Below are 19,542 nucleotides of genomic sequence, written 5' to 3' on the forward strand. Positions count from 1 at the left end.
TTCTCAAGAGACATCCGTGATATTTTTCTTCTTGATTCCTCAGATAAATCAGTACCAAATAAATGAATTCATTCTTTCAACAAGTATTTATTGACGGCCAACTGTGAGCCAGGCCAGTGTTCTAGGCACTAGAGATATAGCAGTGAACAGGACAAAACAAAACAAATTTCCTGCCCTGTGGAGCTTATATTCGTGTGTGTGTGTGTGTGTGTGTGTGTGTGTGTGTGTGTGTGTATACACAATAAATAAATAAATATGTGGTGTAAGTGTTAAGTACTATGGATAAAAATAAAACAGGGAAGGAGATAAACTTGATTCTCTTTTCTTTTTCAAATCTCACATATTAAAAAGAATTGGACATTTTATTCCAGTTTTATTTACATTCTGCAATTCAGTGTCAATTGTAAGAAATCCCATGATCCTAAGAAAACCTGTTCTATAAAAGTTTTCCTTTTTAAATTTGGATCGGATCCTCTTTTTAAATTTTTCCCTTCCTACTATTACAGAAGAACCATCTTGACTTCTGCAGTCAATTCAGATTCATTGTACAGGGTGCCACAGATACTCATGGAGCCTTATTGTTCTCTCCCAATGGGCAAAAGTCTTTATTCTCTCTTCTAAGATTATATCTGTGATTGTATCTGATGAACTTGCTAAACCCAAATATTTGCATCTATATATCTGAGTGGCAATGTCTCCTTAAATCTGAGCAGGCCATCCGTGTTCCAGCAGCCTGTCATCTTCCTGGGAGCAGATGTCACACACCCTCCTGCAGGGGATGGGAAGAAGCCTTCCATTGCTGCTGTCGTTGGCAGTATGGATGGCCACCCCAGCCGGTACTGTGCCACCGTTCGGGTACAGACTTCCCGCCAGGAGATCTCCCAGGAGCTCCTCTATAGTCAGGAGGTAATCCAGGACCTTACTAACATGGTTCGAGAGCTGCTGATCCAGTTCTACAAATCGACACGCTTCAAACCCACTCGGATCATCTATTACCGTGGAGGGGTATCCGAGGGACAAATGAAACAGGTACACTCATTATCCCCTAGTTGCCCTTTGGAGCGTCTAGGTACCTGATGGAGCCTCCTTCCATCTGCCACTCTGCATAAATCAGATCTGAGAGATACTAGGTGAGTTCTCAGTTAAATGTCATTCCGTTTCTAACTCCTAGGTAGCTTGGCCAGAACTAATTGCAATTCGAAAGGCGTGTATTAGTTTGGAAGAAGATTACCGGCCAGGAATAACCTACATTGTGGTACAGAAAAGACATCACACACGACTATTTTGTGCAGATAAAACAGAAAGGGTAAGAAAACACAAGATAAGCTTCATTATCTGATGCAGATAAATGTGTTTTTAAGTGGGCATACATAAAATTTTTTTTTTCTAAAAACAGAAATGACTAATAATAATCTAATAAATATACTAACTACAGTTAATCTCATATGATTAATTCTGAATTAATTGCATTTGCTACTTTTTGCTGCTAGTGTCTGAGGCATGGTTCTAGGGTATTAAGAATTTCTCTTCTAAATAATTTTATATCTGTGGAGATGTTAAGGTACAAATTTTGAACATTTATGATGTCACACTTACTAACCATGGATAGGTTGCTTAACTTCTTTAAGCCATGATGTTCTCATTATGTAAAAAGTATTAAAAACAATACCTATCTCAGAGTTGTTGTAAGGATTAAATTAATAAATGAATCTTAATTTGGGGTACAGTTCCCAGCACTTGATAAAAGACATTTTGTTTAATCTGTTTATGATCTGATATTTATGTGTAAACTAAGTAAGTACATGATATTAGATGACTTTGCTTCTATGATATTTTTGATGACATTATTTCATCTTTTCTAGGTCCTCCCTGATCTATCCCCAGGGAGACCAGTTCTCTCTATTGCCTAATCATGTAATCTTGTGGGTCACTCCCTTATTTTCTAGTACACCCTTAGTTTTTGTCTCTAATCCAAGGTTGAGCTGTTTCTTTTTGTTTTTTGAATTATTACAGAATTAAGGTTTTCTCCTTGGGCTCCAATCAGATCAGATTCAAAGTGCTGTCTTCCAAATTGCCCAAACCCTGACTCAGTAGTACTTCTTAGGCTCTGCTAATACAAAGTCTCTGAACTCTTGCCCGAGCTCTGGCTGGGCACAGATCATCCTGCCACCCCTGCCTTAACTGCGTGGTCACCTTTCCATTCCTCTGTCAGCTTGCTATCCATGTAGCTTTGAGATCTGGATTATCTTTCTAAAATCCCAAGGTATCTCATAGTTTTGTTCTTTACCATCCAATGTCACTCCTGACCTTTCAAGATTGACAGTCCCAATCCTTGGTCTACTTTACACACTGACACTTACCAACATCTTCAGTGCCTCTTGCCAATCTCCAACTCTGAACGAGTTGACTTGCCCATTTCCATTGCTTCTATTTAGGCTGGTAGAGATGGCTGTGGAAAAAAACCTTTTGTTTAGTAATGAACCGTGTAACAAATTCATGGTAGCAAATCTCAACCAGGCCTTTGAGGCTGTAATTTTTTCATTTATTTTATTCTCCATAGCATCTGTTCCAAACCGTTATACTCTTCTTAACTCCCTAACCCCCTATTCATGACACCTTCATTGCCAATAATTTACATCACCAACAACAGAACAACCTTCTATTTCCTCCAGAAAACAAAATCTAGAAGGTATGACTTTTCTTGGCTTCCCCTCCTCTACTTTCAAATTTAGTTAAGCCTTGTGTTTTTTTATCTCCTTCTTCACATTGCAGAGGCTAATCCTCTCCACCTATGCTTTCTTTCCCTTACCTATTCTTTGTTCCTTATCTTTTCCCTCTTTACTTCATTAATTACCCATTATTTTCTAAAGTTTCAATCTTTCCCATTCTATTACCTCCTCACCTCACCCTCTAAAGTTTCTAAGCTCTTCCTCATTCCCCAAATAAACTTCCCTTTGCTGTGCTTCTCCCTCAGTCTACTTGCCACCTGATCTTTCCTTCCTTTCGTGACCAAACTTTTAGGAAGAAAATGACTAGACTTTCTGTCTTACCTTCTCAAATCATACTCCAATTCTCTGTAGCCTAACTTTAATTTCAGTGACTCCACTTAAGTTGCTCTCTTAATGAATTGCTCATTTTGATTCTAGCAATATCTTGTCAGGTCCCCACACTGACCTCTTTGCAGCCTTCTTTGGCCTTAGCGCTGTGACTGTCCAGGCTCACTACCCACCTCTGTAATCAGGCTTTCTTTGACTCCTCTTCTTCCTCTGTTTGTTAAACACTAATGTTTCCTGGCATTTCATACTTATCCCTCTTCTTTTTTCGATTTCAATTCTCTGTAGACTCACCCACTTCTCTGGATTCACTTATTTGCTTATAGATTCCTAAATCTGTATTTCCAGCCCTAAACTTTTCTGTGTAGTACCTGATTTGCACTTCTAATTATCTCCCAGACAAATTTACTATCATACTCTGTAGGCATTATATCAGTCAAGATAGGCCAGCCTGTGCTATGGTAACAAAAAAACTCCAAAATCTTAGTGGCCTTCAAAGATCTATTTCTTGCTCACATTACACATTCATTGTGCAGCAGCTGTGACCCTGCTGTTCTCCCTTTAGAACCTAGGCTGACAGAGAAGCATCTATCTGGAATGTTGCCAGCCATTGTAGCAGAGGGGAAAAACGATACAGGACAAGCCAAGTGCTGGCTCTTAAAGCATCTGCCCAGAAGTAACACATTTCAGGCCACATTGTGTCTTCCAAAGCAAGTTACATGGCCACTCCAGAGTTAATTGGGTGGGGAAGTATAATCCTCCCCCAGGAATGGGCACAAGACTATTTGGCAACAGTGATACAAATCTACCACAGGCATTTCAAGCAAAACACGTCTAAACCTTCTACTTATTGTTTTATCCTCATCCAAAACATATTCCTCCCTCAATTTTTCTTTTCTCCTGTTACTTGGCATCAATGTACATTAAGTCAGCCAAGCTAGAAACTTCAGAATTGTCTTTAAATTATTCTTCTTTCCTGTCCCCCCATATCCAGTTGGTTAAATAGTCCTCTGTTCTGCCCTGAAATCTCTCATTGCAATTTTTTGTCTCGTGTGTTCCCTCTGCCCTAGGTAGAACTTTTCTGTATTGCAGGAAACTCCTAGCAGTCTTCATTCCTCCTTTACACATGCATCCTCTGTCTGCTGTTTTTCTGTGGTCTTTAGTGTTGTCTCAATGTAGCCCAAACATAACATTTTAGTTTCATATTTCAACATGCCTTCACATACCTTCCATTTCCCATATACATTGCATTTTTATACCTGGAATGGCTATATCCATCCCCTACCTTTTTCCATTTTTTTTATTAAGGTATAATATAGATAGAATAAAATTCACCCTTTTTTAGTGTACTATTCTGCAAGTTTTGACAGATGCATATAGTTGTATAACCACCACCTCAGTAAAGAAGATATAGAATGATTCCATCAGATATACAAATTCTCTTATGCTCTTTCATAATCAATCCTTTTCCTCACTTACAGTCCCTGGTAACCACTGATAGGTATTCTGTCCCTATAGTTTTGTTTTTTCCAGCATCTCATATAAATGGATTCCCATAGCTTTTGAGTCTGGCTTCTTTCACGTAGCATGATGCATTTGAGATTCATCCAGTTTTTCGTATGCGTTAGTAGTTTGTTTTCCTTTTTATTGCTGGGTAGTATTTCACGACATGGATGAACCAGTTTGTTTATACATCCCTGTCTTAAGGAAATATTTAGAGAGTTTCCCATTTTTATCCCATCTCCCCTTTTAACTGCAACTTACCCTGTAAAGCATGACTCTGTTATTTCCTCCCACCAGCTTTTCCCTTCCATAAGGCCTGTATCACATTGCATTGCAGTTCAACATTTTGAATTAAACTGCTTTGCAAGAGCAGTTTACTAATTTGTTACCAAGTAACGTATAAAAGAAAAAAAATGGCCTAAGCTTAGTTTGGCACTTTGATGACTAATTACACTTTTTTTTTGGTAGGTGGGTAAAAGTGGCAATGTACCAGCAGGCACTACAGTGGATAGCACCATCACACATCCATCTGAATTTGACTTTTACCTCTGTAGTCATGCAGGAATTCAGGTAATTTGGAAGTTGGTCCAGATCTTTGACTTGATAGAGAGATGTTTGCAACTTTAGCACCTAGCTTGAGTAGACTTGTTATTAAATACTGTGCATAACTTTGTTAATGCTTGTCTCCTAGAACTGTTATCTTTTGGTCTAGGTATCTGCTGATAGGTGTGCTAGGCAGGAATACTTCTGAGTTTAAGGAGTATATTTCAATTTTTCTCTCTGGTAGTCAACCCATGTCAGAAATATATTAATCATAAAACTCTCTCCAGGGAACCAGCCGCCCTTCACATTACCAGGTCTTGTGGGATGACAACTGCTTCACCGCAGATGAGCTCCAGCTACTGACTTACCAGCTGTGTCACACCTATGTGCGGTGCACACGCTCAGTCTCTATTCCAGCCCCTGCGTATTATGCCCGGCTTGTAGCATTCAGAGCAAGGTATCATCTCGTGGATAAAGATCATGACAGGCAAGTTTCTCAAGGCACAATAAAATCTCTTTGTATTAGCAGCATATTTAAAAAAATGAGCTCCTACTGAAAACTCTTTGGAGAAGGTTAATTTTCTTTTTTAAGTTTAAATGGCAAGGAGAGAATAAAATTGCATGTGCCTCTGAGAACTTATAATGTGACTTTTGGTCCAAGAAGTGTTCGGGCCTGTTTATACTTGTATGGTGTGCCTAAAGTCTGCCTGAGGAAAAGAATGTGATTTGGAGTTGCCGGTGGTTTTGGAGCTGCCCATAGAGCCAAATGCATTTCACTTCTGCTCAGGTCCTCAGCAGCCTCAGAAGGTGGCCAACACAATGTCCTGGCTCTAGTCAGAGCAGTCATAGGCCTGTGGATCCTGCTTCATACAGGGAAAGTCCTGCCCAGTTCACTTTGCCTTCAGTACAATCTGGAAGAATGCACTGGAGGGAACCTGGATGTGTGTGTGGGAGAGGAGGAGTGCCAGACCATTCTTACCCCCAAGTAGGAATCCCAAGAGAATCAGACATTTTGACCTGTTATTGAGCTTCTATTAAATAGCTAAACAAGTTCTCTGCAGTGATTTTCTTTTCCAAATGACCATCTGTGAAGTGTAGCAATTTCTGGGCTCTTCCCCAAGTCTGAATTCAGCTGCTAAATAGTAGACATTCCACTGCAAGTCTATTTCTGTAAGGGGTGAAAATACGCAATATTGGAAAATGCCCAGCTATGACTTTGTACCTTTCATTCGGTAGTATACATTCATTCATTCAACACATTTATTAGGCATTGACTATGTGCCCAGCACTGTGCTAAGTACCGAAAATACTAAGATGAGGAGCACATGTTCCTGGGATTTTATGTTTCAATATGGGAAATAATACAGATAAACATAGAACTGACGATTAGCCCAGAGCAGTATAGGTGGACATGCAATGGGACGTCAGAGGAAAGGCTGTTAGAGAAGATTTCATAGCTGGGTGGATAAGATTTGGCTCTACAGAGAAGAGAAAAGGATTTTCCAGGCAGAGGGAACAATGGACACAAAGAAGAGAAAGCAAGTGACATGTTTGGACAATAGCAAGTTTTCTTTGGCTGGAGCATATGAAAGGGAACCAGCAGGCATGAAGCTGGAAAGTATGTTAGAGCAAAATTGTCTTTGTTAAATGTAAAAAGCTATTCCTGGAATCAGATAGACAGTACTTAACAGTTAATTGGGTGTGAGTGGGTGAGAGGAGTCAGAAGAGAGATGGTGACTTATAGTTTACCAAGAGCTTTATAGCACATGGCACACTTAAGAGGTATGTTCAGAAGTTGTTATTGTTATCCTGAAAGAGCAGAGTTGTTACTTCTCCAAGGTTACTTTAGGTAGTGAGGGGAAGATAAGAAGAAACTGGTGGCATGATAACATTTGTTGAGTTTCTACTATGTTCCAACACTGAGCTAGGCACATACATTTATTTATTCATTCAACAAATGATTATTGAGACTATACTGTGTACTGGGCACTAGAGATTGAGTGGTGCGTAAGACAGACAAAGTTTCTTAGAGTTATATCCCAGTGGGGAAATAAATAATTATCCAATTAATAATTTAATTTTAATTGTGTTTCTTTCAAATGAAAGAAAAGTAGAAGATCTGTTCCAGGTGGCACTGACCTGAACTTTGGAGTCAGGGAAAATTTCTCTGGGGGAAATGACATTTGAAGTCTAAAGGAAAAGTAAGCATTAACCAGACACAGTGGCCAACGTAAGTCCTTATGGAGGCACCATTAAGGATTTGGATCTTTGTAGACATTATTTAATGATTACATCAGCCACTAAATAAGTTATATTGCATTTTCCAGTTAAGCAACTGATATTTAGAGAAATAATACAAACTATTTAAGGAACCACAGCTTGAGCCTAAGATTTTAAATCCAGTACTATTTGTGCTATTTGAAACATGCAAAATTTGAAATGATCTTTTGTTACATGTGGTTTTGTTTTGTTTTATTTTGTTGGTTTTTTGTTTTGCTTTATTCTCTTTACAGTGCAGAAGGCAGTCATGTGTCAGGACAGAGCAACGGCCGAGATCCTCAGGCCTTGGCTAAAGCCGTGCAGATCCATCATGATACCCAGCACACAATGTATTTTGCCTGAGAGTCTCAGAAGAAGAGCTCAACCAGTTTGGCACCCCATGCAGCCTCAAAATGTTTCAAATGCCTACTGCCTCTAGAGAGAGCCAAGTTGACTTCAGGTTGTCTTCTACCAGCAGCTCGGAATAGTTGCACTGAATATATACTTCGCAGCACTGTCTGATGCATCAACAAAATTGAGCCATTTTTTTAAAGTAATAGATACTCATAGATTGTCTTTTCTGATGCACTGGACTGAATTTTTACCTCAACATGCAAAGGCTGATCAGCCTGAACTTTCTAAAGGACTTTACAAGAAAGGTTTCTATGGAATATTTTGCTAGCTGTGGTGTTCACCGCATCCCTCTAGTCTTATAAAAGAAGATTATTCCTTTTTTCTGTATTCATCGAGTGGGATGTACGCATAAGTGGGAGAGAAAAACCAAACAATCTACTTCGGTTCAGCGTAACTATTTACTTGTGTGGGTCCATAGACTTTTTAATGGAGATTTCCGACTTCGCCACTGTAAATGCCTTTAACGAGCATTAATTTTGAAAGTTTTACAGAGTTTTATTAGTTTTACTACTTAATCTTATTGATCTCTACAGACTTGCGCTAGTGCAAGTCTAGGCTGCCAAGCAATTGCACTATATTTGGCTCCAGATTCAAACAGGCAGTTCTCTTATTTGGTTGACTTTTGTGAATGTGTAACACAAACAGATATAATGTCGTGGTGACAAATAACACTGCCATGGTAAAAGTACTCATGTTTCCCCCTCTTTGAAAAAAAAATTAGCTGTTAGTATTTTTCAAAGTTTTCAAAAGTGCCCATTTTATGCTGCTGTGTGGTTTCTTAGATCTAAATGATTTTTAAACTTTTCTCATAGAAAGTTAACTTTGGCAATAAACATTTTTTAAGGTCCCTCCTCTTCCTTCCCCTGACAATGTAGTTTTGTAGATGAGATTTCGGTATGATTTTATCAGCTATTTCTTATAGATCATAATCTGGCAATTTCTGAAAAGTCAGAAAAGACATATATTTCCATGCCTTTTTAAAGAATTATTTTTTATCTGTTTTATAGTCATAGTTGGTGTCCTGTCACTTTGTTTTAAAATAAGCTAGAACCAGGATGCTTCCTTACTGGATAGGCTTCGCCAGTCCTTAAGGTACATTGAGTGATGCTGCAACTTGCAAAAATGTACCAGCATTTAAAACATTTTTTCCTGGGAATCAAGGTTACTTATACAATTACTTGCAGTGCAAATTTTGTGCTTCTTTATCAACCTGAAATGTACTTGGTGAGGTTTCCTTCCTTTTATTAAATGAAAACTGCATAGCAAGGTTGATTTTTCTTAATAGATTCTGGATTCCGTTCACAGGGTGACGGGATTCCAAACACATGGAGTTGATCTAAAGCAAGTATCAGTTAAAATGTAGGGAAAATGTATTTTGTATTTAGTGTAGATAATACTTTGTGAATGGACAACAGTTACATAGAGTCTTCGTAGTTGCAGCCAGTGTTGCCCAGCCCAAAATTTCACTGGCTTGTAATTCTCTCTCCTGGACCTTCAGGAGTGAGAGCTGGAAAAGGGGATAAAAAGCCCGGAGGCACACTCCACATGGATGAGGAAGGAGCTGGGAGAAGAGAAAGACTCAATGTGGTAAACCAATGTTGCCACCTCTGTCTGGAAACACTGGATCTGATGGGAAAGGGTGTTTGCTTGAACTCATTAGCCGGTGCAACTCTTTTAAACTAGCCTTCTCAAAATCCCAGCAATATAAAGCCCTGTTTTTCTTCAGTCTTTTAAACAAGCTTGTAAATACATCGAAGTTTACATTTCCATGTGCTGTTGATCAGCAGCGCCACCAGTGTTTGCTGAGACTGGTCTCTGAGAGTTTTATAATATATATCGAGTCTTGTAGCTCATTAAGATGAATGCAGATGTCATTCTCTGCATACAGTGGGATGAAAGCAAGCTCTGTAACTGACGCACAACAAAGTGAAGAGATGGCAAATGTTAATTTCTTAAGATTTTCCTTTTTTGCAAATACCTCACTTGGATACTACAAATCAGGACATGTTGGTGAGGGGCTGGCTGCTGCTTTTATTCAAACTTGTTCAGGGAGAGCACAGAAAATACCCGTCAGCATGGCCACCCTGGACCCAAGAGGAGGAAAAACAAGCTTTTATGGGAGGAGGGCTCGCTGGAGTCCAGGATGTGAAGAACTCTTGGTGGCTGGCTGGCTGGCTGGCCAGCAGGCACCACACCAGCACTTGAGTGCCTCGGGCTTGCTTGTTAATAACGCACAGAAGAAGCGTCACTTCTCACCATCTCCTGGCATGAATGGAACAGAGAGCAAGGCAGAGTGCCTGGAAGCCTGATTTGCTTGCCTGCAGTTGGGCTACACGCTCAACCTTGAACCCTACAGTTTGTACAACCTCAGTCAGTCCTAGTACACTGGGGCAGATCATTGTGGTGGTGGAGGAAAAGCCGGGAGGCCTATTTTTATAGGAAAACAGTACCTTTAAGTGTGCAACGCTGTCATTTTGGACAAAAGGGAAGAAATATGGAAGAACTAGAAATATTGGAAAAACTTGCTGAGGAGCGAATCTTTAAGAGATAACCACTGCAGAATCAGAGTTGCAGCAATACCATTTATTGCAAGCAAGTCTGAATGCATAGTTTCAATTGGGCTTGACAATTTGAATCTGTAACCCTCTGGACTGACTGAATCGTTATGCATGTGTCAATCAATGGGAGGTGTGCATTCACTAGAAGTAGGTTTAGGATGCTTGATTTTTTTAAAATGCAGCCTGTTTAGGCATTGTCACATAGTGTGAAAGATTTAAATGTAGCAATGCTAAAGAGTAACGATTTGGGGACAAGGTGCGGGGACATTAAGAGAGTGGTGAAGATCCAAATGTTGAACCAGTTATGTTTTGTTGTTAGCTGTTGAACTCTGAGCAATTTATAAAGATAACTAGCTGGCTGAACAAAGCCAGCAGTCTAGGCAGACAGAACATATTCATTCTTACTGTAAATTCTATTTGCTGCTTCCAAAGGTGATGATTTACAAGCAGACACATTCTATATGGTCTGTATTTTAGGATCTGGTGCCCAGCCTATATCAGAGCTTACCTACTTGGCTCAGCTACCTATCCCTCCTGTGAGAAAAGGTAATCCACTGTTTAACAAGGCTCACCCTCTCCACCCTGCCCTAGCGACCCTTTGTGGATGTGCTGTAAGATATTCTTGCTCAATAGCAAGGCGGTAACTCTGCTTTCATTTTAAGAAAGTAGAGGCTGAGGGCATTGTATCAATACGATTTCAACTCCAAGGATTTTTCCTTGCAAAATGAAAGGGAAGATCTTGTTATTGATTAACCATTTTCTTATCCCTTGCTATTGACATATTCATGCTCTTTCTATGTCTAGTGGCTGAAAATGTTTGCATTTGTTTATTTGACTAATGGTGTAATTTTTGTTTCTATATCGTTAGACCTGTAACGTTTTAAAATGTATTTTATTAAATTTGGACTGGATGTATGTCTCTAGCAATACGAGGTACTTTCTAAACTATTAAGGGAGGGGTGGTATCCCCATGTTGAAATAAGATGATGGTGGTTTAAATTTTGCAATTTTTTTTGGCCTGCAGGGATATTTTGTGTTCATGTGTCCAAAAAAGAATAAATTGGCATTCTTGTGCCAAAAGTTGTTTTTCTTGTCAATTGTCTAATAAATATGGAGTATACTGTAATAGCAACACACATGACTGCTTCTTAAAAACAATTTCATCAATTGTAGAAATTCAAGAAAGAAGAACAGTGCGAAACTTTTGTGTTTTTAATTCCTGGGTCTCCCTATTTTTTGAAATTGTTATTTGGAAATTTTAGAAGAGCTGCTCATAACATTTCACATATGAAAACTTTTACAAGATTTATCAGAGTCTAGGTATACCTCTTAATGGGAAGATCTCTTTTAGTAATGTTTTGAGAAAAATCCTCTGTTTCCAGAGGACAGTATGGCCACATACTTAATAACTGACTTCAGAGGAGGAGCTGCTCAAATTCATCCATCCTGGGGCTATCCAGTCTCCTGTCTTAAAAATCTCTCACCAGCAAAGCCCTTTTGTTAGATATGGCAATGATAACACAAAGATTTGCACAATTAGGCTCTTATCCTCAGGAAATTTATAGTTTACCAGAGGAGCAAATTCTTTGTACAACTAACTTTACTATAGATCATTGTTTTTTCCATCAGCACAAAATCCCCGTCTCCAGATTTATCTATTGTCAAACATATATCATGAACCCAATATATGTCAAGCTCAGCCTAGGAACTGGGAACACAGAAGAACAAATACAGTTCCTCAAGGAGTCCATTCTAGTATGGCATAGAGTGGGGGAAAGGGGGCGGCAGCGAGATTAACTTTATCTGAGTGCCTTGTATATGCCAGTGACTTTAATTGGCATCTTTAATCCCATAACAGTCCTCTGAGGATGATAGTGGTATTCCCATTTTAAAAACGAAGAGTCAGCTTCAAAGAAGTTAAATAACACACAGTTTCTGAGTGGCAAAACTAGAATCTAAATCCAGAGCTGTCTAACTTCATTGCACCTGCTATTGAGCATTACATTATAGGAACTTAGAAACAATTTTTGCCCTGGGGAATCAGGAAAGATTTTATAGTGTTAATGAAGTTTAGCATAGATCATGAAGCATGAGCAGGAGTTTTCCAGGTGGGCAAGGGGATTCTAGATATAGTGTTCTCTTACAGGAGATTATGGTAGCCATAATTTTCATCTACCCAGATGCTTTCCCTTACTCCTTCTTTGAATTCCTTTATTACGGGAACCTCATTATTTTGTGCATTTCAAGTGAATTCAGATGGCCTTCCTCCCACTTCATTCCCCACCATTTGTGTCATGTTCACATTTATCCTTGGGTCAGTCACTAGGGGATATGTTACATCAGCCAGAGTGGGCTCATGTGCCCATTCCTGTGTATGTGGGTGACCAGCAGTTAGGGAAATTGGACTGATCAGCACCATTACAAGACATGTGCCTCATCTTTTACTATCTCTTAGCTCTTATTTCCTCTATTTTGACTTTATTATCCGGAAGCTAGGGATCAATCTTTAAGGCAAAGAGGAACAAAATTAGATGGAGAAACTAGCAACTGTGTTACAAATCGTTTGTACAAGTTTAACAAACATTTCTGGAGTTCCTATTTTGTGCTTGGAAATAGAAAGGTGAAAGACAAAAGTTCTGGCTGTTGAAAAGTTCACTTGTAAACTTGGGTACCACATATGAAACAAGATAGCTTTAAGGGTTAAGTGTTATAAGAAATGTATGCTCAGAACCATGAGACCACTTAGAGAGGTTCCTAACCCAGCATGTGGGAACAAGGTATATTTCTTAGAGGAGGTGATGACTCAAAGAGCTGTCTCAAAATAAATAAGAGTTTTATAAGTAAACAAGGTAGAAGACAGTAGTCCAGGAATTCTTATGGGCAAAGGCACAGGTGGGGCAGAAAACCCAAAACATGATTTGTTTGAATTACAGGTAATTTCAGTTCCCTTAGATTATAAGGGGTGAGCAAGAAAGTGGAGGTGGTAAGGTTGAACTACAGAGGCAAGCATCAATTCCTGATAGATAACAGTGCCACTGAGAGGCTGAACACAAAAAAGGCAAATTCGTGTGTTGTGGAAAGGAGGAAATTGGTAAATTCATTTTTGAGCAAACTGGATTTGAGAGTGATGTATGTGGACTGGTGAAAGAAATTGGAAGCCATCATTATCTTGGAGGTGATTAAAACCATTCAAATGTGTGCCCAACTATTGTGAACACTCGCTATGAACATAAATGCACAAATATATCTTCAAGACCCTACTTTCAATTCTGTCTATACACTCAGAAGTGGAATTGTTGGATCACATGCTAATTTTGTGTTGAGGAACCACCACACTATTTCCCATGGCAGTTGCACCATTTTACACTCCCACCAGCAGTGTGCAAGGGTTCCAATTTCTCAACATCCTCACTGGGGACACTTGTTAGTTTCTGGGTTTGTTTGTTTGTTTAAATAGTTGTGATCCTAATGAGTATGAAGTGATATCTCTTTGTGGTTTTGACTCATATTTTTTCTAACAATTAGTGATGTTGAACATCTTTTCTTGTACTTATTGTCCATTTATATATCTTCTTTGAAGAAATAGCTATTCTAGTCCTTTGCCCATTTTTTAATTGGGTCCTTTAGTTTTTGAAGGACAATTTTGATAGGTAATATAGTTTGGCAGGTTTTATCTTTCAGCTGTGAAGATGTTATTCTATTGTGTTTTAGCTTCCACTGTTTATCTATCAGCTCCTTTCAAGAAGTGATTGTTAATTTTATGTGTAAACTTGACTGGATAGATAGGTGATAAAACATTATTTCTGGGTGTGTCTTGAGGGTGTTTCTGGAATAGATTAGTTTTTGAATTAGTAGACCGAAAAAGAGTCTGCCCTCACAAATATGGACAAGCATCATCCAATCCATTGAGGCCCAAATAGAACAAAAAGACAAAGGAAGAGCTAATTTCTTCTTTCTTCTTGGGCTGCGACATTCTTTGGACATCAGAGCTACTGATTCTCAGGCCTTCATATTCTGGGATTTGACACCAGTGGCCTCCTAGTTCTCAGGCGTTTGGACTCAGCTTACAGATGGCAGATTGTATGCCTTTTTGGCCTCCATAACTGCATGAGCCTAATTCTATAATAAAACTCATCTTATATCTTTTTCCCTCTCTATATATCCCATTGTTTCTATTTCTCTGTTACTTTTACTAATATAAAAGATAATTGCCCTTTTTCCTCTGGCTGCATTTAGTATCTTCTCTTTGTTTTTGATTTTCAACACTTTTACTGTAAGAGGCCTAGGCATCTTTGTATTTATCCTGTTTAAGAGTTTGTCTTATTTACCTTTGTGAAACCAGTGTCCAGTGTGTTTAATGTGTGTTAAACAAATGAAATACATGTGTGTTTAATGTGTGTTAAATGAAATCCATTGTCTCCCATAGATACTTAGGGAAGGAATGCTTGAATTCCCTTCCACCCTGAACTTTGCTCTCCCAGTGATCCTATTCTGAGTTCTAGGTTCTGTGATCTCTTTCCTTGGCCCTGTTCCTGGCCCCTGGATTTGGTTAGCATTCAAACTTTGTTTCTTGTTTAATGCTGCTTTCCCCAACTGTCTTTACTTGGCTGCCCTCAGTGTCCTAGTGTCCCGTGTAATATTAATCCCCCACCCCCAACCCCATGTGTGTGGAGCGGGAGGGTGGGGAATTCAGACATTAGAAATAATAAAGAGTTTTAAAATTTTTGTTAAAAAGATACCAAAAACAATGGCAATTTATTTTACATATTACCTTTCAATGTACACACATTTTTATATAGTTGTAATCTTAATGTATGTATAGGACTTTGTGTTCTGTTATTTCATTAACAGTTATCCTTTTTCAAGAACTGAAGTCATATCATTTTGAGGTCATAATCATTTTGAGAGCATTTTAGATCTTGCTTCCCAGCAATTTGCATCAGTTTGGTTTAAATAAATCTTATAAAAATTCTCAAAAAATTAATTTATTTGGCAAGCATTTACTGAATACCTACTGCTCACCTGGCATTCTGTTAGGCATTGGAGCTACAAAGATAAATAAAATATGGTTTCTCTTTACACTTTAGAGACTTTTACATGTTTAGAGGAGGAGGAGGAGAAACAGGATGGCTATATTGACAAAGGAGAGCAGCTAAGTGTTGCCACATGCACCACAGGAAGTGTAAGCAGGGACACATGGGAGGGAATGTCAGGAAGTTGTCATGAAGGCAGGAAGCCTTGAGTTGAGTTTTGAAATATGAGTAGGTTTCACCAGTCAGATGAGGGAGATGTTGATGTTTTAGGTAGTAAATAAATCATACTGTCTTCCCTGGACAAGTCAGAAACAGCTGAAAAATAGACATGGGTATTAGAAAGTTGCATGAAGAACAAGATATCATCTTTATTGCTGGTAATACTAAGATAAGGGGACTCGCTTAGAAGGCAAACTTCTAAGTGGGAGTGCTAACATTACTACTCTTTATTTAACATGCATATCTTCCTAGTTACAATAAGCACAGGACAACCATGGTTTTCCATACAGTGAGTCTACTTTTCCAAGTTTTCTGATTAGGATTTTTTAGTAAAATTGAAAATTTTAAAAATCCCATTTAAGTAGCATCGAAAATATAAAATGCTTAGGGATAAATTTGTAAAAAGATGTGCAAGATATGTACATTGGAAACTAGAAACCTTTGCAGATAGAAATTAAAGAAGATTGACATAAATAGAGAGATGCACTATGATCATGCATCAGAAGACTCAATAGTTTTAAGGTGTTATTTGTGCCCAAATTAATCTATAGATCTAACACAGTCCTAATCAAAATTCCAGTCAACTTCTTTTGGTAGAAATTTACAGCTGATTCTAAAATTTATATGGTAAGGCAAAAGACCTAGAATAGCCAAGAAAAACATAGTTGAAGAACTTATACTACCTATGGAGGACAGATTCTAAGATGGCCCCGTGATCTCTACCTCTTGGTGTTTAGGTCTTTGTATAATCCCCTCCCCTTCACTGTGGACAGAACCTGTGATTTTCTTCTAATCAATAAAATATGGCGAAGGCAATGGGCTGTGATTTTATGTTTACATTAAGTTATTTAAAACTGTCTTGCATCTATGGCCATGCTACCCTGAACAAACCTGATCCTGTCTGATCTCAGAAGCTAAGCAGGGTTGGGCCTGGTTAGTACATGAATGGGAGACCACCTAGGAAGACCAGGTGCTGTAGGCATAAAAAATTTTTTAAAAAAGTAAAAAAAATAAAGGATTGTAAGCTGACAAGGTCATTGCAATCTGTGAGGTCAACCAAGGGTTGTCTTGCCTAAAAAAATAAGTAAAACTGTTTTGCTAGCAAACTTACTCTCAAGTCCTCTCTCTGTCTCTCTCCCTTTGTCACTCTCTTTTTCGGTTATGTTGGGGATGCCCAGGTGGCAAGGAATTGTAAGGGGCCTCTAGGAGCTAAGGGTGGCTTCTAGCTGCCAACCAACAAAATACAGGACCTTTGGTTATGTAGCTGCAATGAACTGAATTCTGCTAACAAACATGTGAGCCGGATAATTTTTTTGGTCAAGCCTTCAGATGAGAACCCAGCCTTGACCTACACTTTGATTACAGCCTGCAAAATGCTAAACAGAGGATCTAGCTAAGCCATGCCCAGACTCTTGACCCACAGAGACTGTGAGATAATAAATGTGTGTTGTTTTAAGACTCCAAATATGTGGAATTTGTTATGTGGCAATAAATAACCACTTCATTACTTGATCTCAAAACTTATATTAAAGCTGCAGTAATCAAGACAGTGTGGTATTGGCATAAAGATAGACAGATAGAGATATGGAATAGAATAGAGAGTCCAGAAATAGACCTATACATATATGACTAATTGACTTTCAAACAAGTGCTAAGACAATTTAATGAGGGCAATCTTTTGAACAATTTGGATAGCCAAAAAATAAAAAATAAATAAAAAGATCTTGACTTTTACTTCTTACCATATACAAAAAATAATTCAAAATGGATCATAAACCTAAATGCAAAAGTTAAAACTATAAAACTCCTAAAAGAAAACATGGAAGAAAATCACAGTGATCTTAAATTTGGCAAACTTTTAAAACATAAAAATCATCAACAATAAAAGGAAAAATATTAATAAATTTAATGTGAAAATTAAAAATGTTTGCTCTTAGAAGACACTGCTATGAAAATGAAAACAAGGCATAACTTGACAGAAAATATTTGCAAAACATATCTGATAAAAGACTTGTATCTAGAATATATGAAGGATTCTTACAATAAGACAAGCCAATTTAAAAAATGGTTAAAATATTTGATCAGATGCTTTACATAAGAAAATATACAAATGGCAAATAAACATTTGAGAAAAATGCTGAACATAATTTGTCATTTGGAAATTGTAAGTTGAAACCACAATAAGATATCATAACGCTGGAAGACTAAAAAAGACTGAGCAGGCCAAGCGTTTGGGAGGATATGGAGCAACTAGAATTCTCATACACTTCTGGTGAGAAGCTAAAATTATGCAATCACTTTGGAAAACAGTTTGGCTGCTTCTTAAAAAGTTCTTTAAATTCTTTAAAGACATAAAATAAAATAGAAGTTATGCACCTATCATAAGACCCAGCCATTCCACTCCTAGGTATTTCCCCAAACGAATGCTTGACAGACTTGAAGACAAATGTTCATAGCAGTTTTCTTTGTAATGGCCTCAAACCGAAGACAACCCAAATGCCCATCAATATGCAAATTAATAAATAAATGTCTGCATATTTGTGTAATGGAATGCTATTCATTAAAGAGCAATGAACTATCGATACACGCAACATAGGTGAATCTCAGAATAACTTTGGTAAGTGAAAGAAGCAGGCCAAAAAAAAGAACTTATTCTGGTTATATAAAATACTAGAAAATGAAAACTAGTCAATGGTAACAGAAAGATCAGTGGTTTGCAGTGGGGAAGACAAAGGGACAAGACAGGATTACGAAGGGGCAGGAGGAAACTTCAGAGGGTGATGGATATGTTCCTTATCTTGATTATGGCGAAGGGTTCACGCGTGTATACGTATGTCAAAACTCAGCAGATTGCACACTTTAAATATGTGCAGTATACTGAATGTCAATTAAACCTCAGTTGACTTGGGGAGTAGGGAGAAGCTTTCTGCAGGTTTGAGCATCTGAAATTAGGAATGCGGGGAGGAGCTAAGTCGCGCATGCTCAGTCCTTCCTCCAGGTCACCCATCAGATCTCCGTCGGGAGGCCTATTGTGGTTGCGGCCATATGTGGACTTTAGAGGACGCCATGGTTAGAGGGAAGCCCACGAAGCACCCGCGTCGGGGCTGCTTGAGGCTCTGACAGAACTCAGTGGCCATTTATCCTGAGGGCACAAGGGAGGCACTGAAGAACTCTGTAAAGGCAAGTAATTTGAACCAGTGTTCAGTTTAAAACCGTATTTTAAAGCTGTGTGGGAAATGGGCTCGAGAGAGTGAGGAACGACCCGTCGGGAGGCGGTGGTAATTTTTTTTCTTTTTCTTGTCCGTCTCTCCATTCAAGAACTCAGGAGAGAAAGGACCGTTTCGTAATTATAACCAAAGTGTTCCTTCCCTGCAAGAAAGCCTAAGGCTGGTGATCAGTACATTTTTGCTAAAGGGCTTGAGTAATTAATCTCAGGTCACACAGCTTGTAAGACTAGGATTCAAATTCAGGGCTTTTTAACTCCAAACCTTGAGGACTTTCTTGGAAAGTATAATGAAAATCTAAAAAATAGTTGGTATTCATTTTCGGATTCATCAGTCTAACTGATGCAATGACTTCATCAGCCCTAAGCGTCCTCCATAAATAATGCGGGATTTTCGAGCGTTTATGGAGGGATTTGTGTCTTTTCCAAAATTACGCAAAGGTAGTTTAACAAATATGCACCTACCCTTTTCCAGGCACTGCTTGGGTGCTGTATGTATCCGTGAGGAGGGTTGACATTGTCCCTGCCCTCACCTAGAACAGACAAAAGAAAAATAACAAAAGTGTGCTAAGTGCTCTAATAGAAAGCTGTAAGATCTCTTTTTTTCCTGAAAATTTGAAACTTTACCCTGATGAACACTTATGTGAGTTTTTCCCAGAATGGCCCCTTTCTGGGAACTCAAGCCCTTTAGTTCTGAGGAAGTTTTTTGTATTGGATCTTTGATAATTTCTTCATAT

At 38.5% G+C, this 19,542-nt stretch overlaps 1 protein-coding gene and 1 pseudogene across 1 annotated transcript in view; both read left to right on the plus strand.

The window, feature by feature from the left end:
- AGO4 (argonaute RISC component 4) overlaps positions 1–11,462 on the plus strand; it is a 28,285-nt gene extending 16,823 nt beyond the window's left edge. Inside the window, exons 14-18 of the mRNA XM_016147253.2 lie at positions 714–1,029; positions 1,172–1,306; positions 5,025–5,126; positions 5,387–5,586; positions 7,613–11,462. Coding sequence (XP_016002739.1) covers positions 714–1,029; positions 1,172–1,306; positions 5,025–5,126; positions 5,387–5,586; positions 7,613–7,721 — 862 coding nt within the window. The 3' untranslated portion in view covers positions 7,722–11,462. The remainder of the gene's footprint in view (positions 1–713; positions 1,030–1,171; positions 1,307–5,024; positions 5,127–5,386; positions 5,587–7,612) is intronic.
- Positions 11,463–16,445: 4,983 nt separating this feature from the next.
- LOC118605561 lies at positions 16,446–16,564 on the plus strand (annotated as a pseudogene).
- Positions 16,565–19,542: the final 2,978 nt, after the last annotated feature.

The sequence above is a fragment of the Rousettus aegyptiacus genome, unplaced genomic scaffold (genome assembly GCF_014176215.1).
Source record: "Rousettus aegyptiacus isolate mRouAeg1 unplaced genomic scaffold, mRouAeg1.p scaffold_m13_p_1, whole genome shotgun sequence".
Lineage (NCBI taxonomy): Eukaryota > Metazoa > Chordata > Mammalia > Chiroptera > Pteropodidae > Rousettus > Rousettus aegyptiacus.